General features: G+C 38.0%; 1 protein-coding gene across 1 annotated transcript; it reads left to right on the forward strand.

The window, feature by feature from the left end:
- Positions 1-112: 112 nt before the first annotated feature.
- On the forward strand, positions 113-806 carry LOC110038687 (RNA demethylase ALKBH5-like; the record flags this gene model as incomplete). The annotated part of the gene is made up of 2 exons (XM_020743582.1): positions 113-210; positions 297-806. Coding segments are annotated over 2 exons (608 nt in total), but the record flags the coding sequence as incomplete, so codon positions are not given.
- Positions 807-6,932: the final 6,126 nt, after the last annotated feature.

The following is a 6,932-nucleotide window of genomic DNA, read 5'->3' on the forward strand; positions in this document are numbered from 1 at the left end:
AATATCCTACACTTGGATTGCTACAGTTCAACGCAGGAGTTTACAATCGCCATAGTGAAAGGTCACGAGGCAATACATACAAACGTTGAGTCATATATTCCACTACCTGCAGATACAGAGCAGACACTGGTTGTCGAAGAGGTTGAAACAAGAAGGCTACCTCGAAAATTTGATGATAGTCCTACAACTGAAATGGATAGAACGTGCAGGGTAAAGCGAAGAGAAATTGAATTCTATGAAAAAGTTTGAGGTGAAATGGTTAACTTATTGGAAGGCTTAACGCTATATACTGGAAGAGGATTTTTGACTATGTATTTGATCTGCAAGGTAGAGACCGAGCTGGTCCACTGAAGTCAAGAACATATGCAAAACCTCGAAAATGGATGTTTGGGAAAGGTCGAATAATTATTCAATGCGGATGTTGCTACAATTTCATTGAAGACCGGCATGGGAACCCCCTTGGTATCTTAAGATATGATGAGGTGGATCCGATGCCTTATGTGATAAAGAGAATGGTCAAAAGATCAATTCAATGGAGTATACTACCGCCGGACTGCATACCGAACAACTACATCATCAATATTTATGATGAAGGGAGCTGCATTCCTCCCCATATTGAACATCATGATTTTGTTAGACCCTTTTGCACAGTGTCTATAGTCTTCGGGAAAGAGATTGATATCGTTGGTCCCGGGGAATTCAGAGGGTCCGTTGAAATTTCACTGCCACTGGGATCGGTGCTGGTCTTAGATGGAAATGGTGTTGATTTAGCTAAACATTGCATCCCGGGAGTACGACATCCCTGAGTTTCCATAACCTTCAAAAGAATGCAAGAGTGTGTCTTAGTAGTTCAGCTCGATCAGGAGCTCACCACGACGAAGATGATCAACAGGATACCTTCTTTTTGTGCCAAGTTTTGTGTAGACATGATATATGTACCAAATATGTTCAGTGAATGATATGTATTTAGTATTTGATGATTCAAATATGTTCAACATGTTGTATTTTGATGCTCTAGCATGTACTCAGTTTGTAGCTCATTTTTGGAGTAGATTAATGAAATTTCATTCAAGTTTCAACTTGTTTATTAAATTACCCTCTGTTGTGTGGTTGATAAGAAGCCATACAAACAAAGAACGATACAACAAAAGATCGATATCAACGATACAACGAAAGATCGATATCAAAACTTCAAAATCTTTTTGAAAATTAATCAAAACTAAAATATTTTGATAATATGTTTTGATAATTAAATATGATAAAAACAACAAGAAAAGAAAATGATAATTTTGCTGAGTTCACTTCTCTCGAGTTCGAGATTACTTACTCTTTTCTTGTGCAATGCACTATCTTATCCTGCACCAAGCTCTTCACATTCCCACAAAATTGCATGTTCTGCACAAAATCTCAAAAAATCCCACAAATTCTTGTCAGATCTTCACGTGCCATATATCTATGAATTCAACACCACAAGCTCCATACACTATTGTCACGTTACTATTTGGGATATCATAGATGTTCTAATCCCATATATTCTCTTTGGGGTGGACCTAGACGTTCCATTCCCATATGTACACTTTGGGATAGGCGTAGACATTCTATTCCTATATATTCTCTTTGGGGTGGACCCAGATGTTCCATTTCCATATGTACTTTTTGGGATAGACATAGACGTGTTATTCCCATATATTCTCTTTAGGGCAGACACTCCATTCCTATATGTACTCTTTGGGATAGGCATAGACATTCTATTCCCATATATTCTCTTTGGGATGGACCCACACGTTCCATTCCCATATGTATTTTTTGGGATAGGCATAGACGTTCTATTTCCATATATTCTCTTTGGGGTGGACCCAGACATTCCAGTCCAATATTTACTTTTTAGGATAGTCATAGACATCCTATGCCCATACACACTTTTTGGGATAGGCATAAACGTCTTATTCCCATATGTGCTTTCTTTGGGGTAGGCCCAGACGTCCTATTCCCATACACACTTTTAGGATAGGCATAGACGTCCTATTCCCATATGTGCTTTCTTCAAGGTAGGCTCAGGCGTCCTATTCCCATACACACTTTTTAGGATAGGCATAGACGTCCTATTCCCATATGTGCTTTCTTCAAGGTAGGCTCAGGCGTCCTATTCCCATACACACTTTTTAGGATAGGCATAGACGTCCTATTCCCATATGTGCTTTCTTCAAGGTAGGCTCAGGCGTCCTATTCCCATACACACTTTTTAGGATAGGCATAGACGTCCTATTCCCATATGTGCTTTCTTCAAGGTAGGCTCAGGCGTCCTATTCCCATACACACTTTTTAGGATAGGCATAGACGTCCTATTCCCATATGTGCTTTCTTCAAGGTAGGCTCAGGCGTCCTATTCCCATACACACTTTTTAGGATAGGCATAGACGTCCTATTCCCATATGTGCTTTCTTCAAGGTAGGCTCAGGCGTCCTATTCCCATACACACTTTTTAGGATAGGCATAGACGTCCTATTCCCATATGTGCTTTCTTCAAGGTAGGCTCAGGCGTCCTATTCCCATACACACTTTTTAGGATAGGCATAGACGTCCTATTCCCATATGTGCTTTCTTCAAGGTAGGCTCAGGCGTCCTATTCCCATACACACTTTTTAGGATAGGCATAGACGTCCTATTCCCATATGTGCTTTCTTCAAGGTAGGCTCAGGCGTCCTATTCCCATACACACTTTTTAGGATAGGCATAGACGTCCTATTCCCATATGTGCTTTCTTCAAGGTAGGCTCAGGCGTCCTATTCCCATACACACTTTTTAGGATAGGCATAGACGTCCTATTCCCATATGTGCTTTCTTCAAGGTAGGCTCAGGCGTCCTATTCCCATACACACTTTTTAGGATAGGCATAGACGTCCTATTCCCATATGTGCTTTCTTCAAGGTAGGCTCAGGCGTCCTATTCCCATACACACTTTTTAGGATAGGCATAGACGTCCTATTCCCATATGTGCTTTCTTCAAGGTAGGCTCAGGCGTCCTATTCCCATACACACTTTTTAGGATAGGCATAGACGTCCTATTCCCATATGTGCTTTCTTCAAGGTAGGCTCAGGCGTCCTATTCCCATACACACTTTTTAGGATAGGCATAGACGTCCTATTCCCATATGTGCTTTCTTCAAGGTAGGCTCAGGCGTCCTATTCCCATACACACTTTTTAGGATAGGCATAGACGTCCTATTCCCATATGTGCTTTCTTCAAGGTAGGCTCAGGCGTCCTATTCCCATACACACTTTTTAGGATAGGCATAGACGTCCTATTCCCATATGTGCTTTCTTCAAGGTAGGCTCAGGCGTCCTATTCCCATACACACTTTTTAGGATAGGCATAGACGTCCTATTCCCATATGTGCTTTCTTCAAGGTAGGCTCAGGCGTCCTATTCCCATACACACTTTTTAGGATAGGCATAGACGTCCTATTCCCATATGTGCTTTCTTCAAGGTAGGCTCAGGCGTCCTATTCCCATACACACTTTTTAGGATAGGCATAGACGTCCTATTCCCATATGTGCTTTCTTCAAGGTAGGCTCAGGCGTCCTATTCCCATACACACTTTTTAGGATAGGCATAGACGTCCTATTCCCATATGTGCTTTCTTCAAGGTATATGCCTAAATCCACCAAATCAACCCACCAATTCAACTCAAAATCACTTGAAATTTTGCCAAATCCCTCCCACTACACTTAATTCCAAAAGCCCAAGTCCAAAGTCCAAGTCTAAATCCCACATGAGAATTATTTCCCTTCATCGTCCATTTGATTAAAATCATTCCTAAAGTCCTAAATACAAAATCAAATCATTCCATATCAAGCATCATGCCAAATTCCACCAAAATATTTCATATTTAAAAAATCCCTCTTCATGAAAGTTGACCAAGTTAAGGAATATGAAAGTTGACCAAGCCAAGGACAAGCCGTGGAGACAAGTCATGGAGCCACTTCCAAGCCATATATAAGCCATGAGAGCCATGTCACATCATCAAGTTATTATTGGAAAGAGGCTAAACCACTTTTAAATATCATTAAGATTCTCTTAACCCCTCCCATGAATCACTCTAACCCATGTTTAGCCAAATATCCTTAGATAGAGACTTCGCTATGCTAATTTAAGTTGAACCTCCTAATTTCCCTTAGCACCCAAAAGAACCTTGGTGGGTAAACCCAACCCAAATCCATGACTTGTCCCAAATTAACCCAAAATAACCCTTCCCCCATCCTATTTTAATTCGATGCCTTTACACATGAATAACCCCAATTGACTTCCCCAAAACCAAGCTCTGACCTCCCTCAGTGGGATGGTGACCCCTCCCTGGCCGGCCAGTCACATTAGTGGCCGGAAAACCCATATTCAAAAGCACCACCATGGTTAAAACTCAAAATTAAACTCATCCAAGTTAGCTCATCCCAATTTGACTTTTGCACATTGTTGGCATTCACGTAAGAAACTTAGACACCCACCAATTGCCTTTTGTGGCCTCACCTTCCCCATCTACTTAAACCCCCCCCCCCCCCATGGCCAAAGGAGGGGAACTTTAAATTCCTTGGGGAGAGTTCAGCAAAATGATACCATTCCTTCAATAGCCTCCTTGAGACCTGTTGAACATAACACGACCCTCCTTGGCCACTCAAATCCACAACTCGAGCTTAATTTTGGAGCTCAATCCCTAGGCCAAAACATGAAACTTCTCAAATATCCACCAAATTCAAATTAGTTTCACCCACACGTTCCTCACAACAAGAGAGAAAGACCCCCCCATAAAAGCCCCGTCATTAGAGCACCCTAAGGTGGACTGTGATCGAAGCCCCAATTCGGCCTTGGTCGAATTCATATCTAAGCGATTCACCAACTCTTGAGGTTCAATCCCTAGGCTCTTGGGACCACCACGAAGCTTCCACAAGCATCCAATAGAGGCTTCCCCTCTTGGACCAAGGTATTGAAACTTAGCCCTAAATCAAGCTTCATTTGATTCTCCATGAGCATAAAGTTGATTTAGGGTGCGATTAACCATATGAATGTGTGCATCTCATCGAGATGAGTTGATAGGAACAAACCTCACTTGATTTGGTTGAGTATCAAGCAAGATAATAGGGTTTGAAAATGGACAATTTATGGGCCTGATTCATTGGGGATGATGACCATGCGCCGTCTGATCTTTTGTGTATCCATTGGACGTTCCTGATTGCACTGAACAGAGCTATGGTTCAAAAAGGGAGAGCTGATATGGACGGTGATGCCCAATCCCGCAGCGTAACACGTCTCTTTGTCGCGTATGAGGCTTATGTGGATAAGTAGAAAAATACCAATGACCATGCGCCGTCTGATCTTTCGTGTATCCATTGGATGTTCCTGATTGCACCGAATAGAGCTATGGTTCAAAAAGGGAGAGCTGATACGGACGGTGATGCCAAATCTCGCAGCGTAACACGTCTCTTTGCCGCGTATGAGGCTTATGTGGATAAGTAGAAAAATACAGAATTTTTTGTTTGAAATAAATAGTCACAACTTCAAAAATCCAAAACTTTGTGTAGAAAAAACATAAAAGAAAAATAAAAATACCATGAAGAGAGGAAAATAATGTGGAAACATTTTCAAGTTTTTTTTATACATATTTTATTTTTAATTAATTAAATGGTGTTTTTCTCATTTGGATTCTCCATTTGGATAGACATTTCATCATGAATTGATCTTTGGGGCATTGATTCTACATGTTGTGAGGATGCTCTTTCTTATTTTTCTAAGGTTAGGGGAGATCTCTAGGCATAAATATCTAATTTTCAAGTTAATGGTCTGTATTTTGATATAAAATTTATAATAATTAAAATGTTCATAAAAAAAAATACAAAACTTTTTTTGGTAGGTTCACTGTGGTCAGAGGACCCTAGGAAAAATATAAACTTGGTTTAACTCATTAAAAATAATCCTAATTATCACCAACCCAAATAAAATAAAATAAAATTAATTTGGAGTAATTATAAATGTAAATGGCATAAAAACTATTCTACACTATAATCTAATGTTATGGGAGCTCCCCATAAAAATTTTAAGTGAATTGGAGTTAATTTGATCACTAAAATGAACTTTTAAAATAAAATGGTACTTTTTTGCATTAAAATAATTCTAATAATTAAAATATAGCTCAAAAAGTTCCAAAATTGGTTTTGGGAGCTCCTTATGACCAGAGGAACCTAAGAAAAATAAAATTAGAATTAAAATAAATACTTCATTTTTTAGCCATTTTTGGGCCGTTAAATAATTAAAAAATCATAAAAATCACAAAATTTTAAAAACACATCAAAATGTCACATTTGGCTTCCTAATCATTTGGAACTAACTAAAATAATTTTGGTAATTTTCTAAGTCAAGATATTAATTTTAAAGGTTTAAGAAAAAAATTTCTTTAATCTTTCACTAAAATAATCCTAATAATTAAAATATAAGCCATAAAAATATTAAATTTGTTTCTTTGGGTTTCCTTCTCTCAGAGTTATTTAGTAAAAATATAAAACTTAATTTTCAATTTAAATATTATTTTATATTTAATTAGTGCTCAAAACAAACAAATAATTTAAGTAATTAAATTAAACCTCTAAAAATCATGAAAATTAGTGAACCTCAAAAAATTTTATTAGGGACAAAGGTTTTATTTTGGTTAAGTTATTAAATTTTTATTGAAATCCCTATTTTTACATTTAAAATAATTATAAAAATTAAATAAATTAAAAAAACTCACATTTTCTCTTCTAATGTTTTAATTAACCCATAAATGGGGTAACAAAAAATTTTTAAGTCATTTCAATTTAATTTAATGAACTATAAGGTGTTAAGGCCTTAGGAGCAAAAGTGTAATTTTAGAATTTTGGGCTTAATTAATATTTAGGCTTAACTA

This window comes from Phalaenopsis equestris, unplaced genomic scaffold (genome assembly GCF_001263595.1).
Source record: "Phalaenopsis equestris unplaced genomic scaffold, ASM126359v1 Scaffold233528, whole genome shotgun sequence".
NCBI lineage: Eukaryota > Viridiplantae > Streptophyta > Magnoliopsida > Asparagales > Orchidaceae > Phalaenopsis > Phalaenopsis equestris.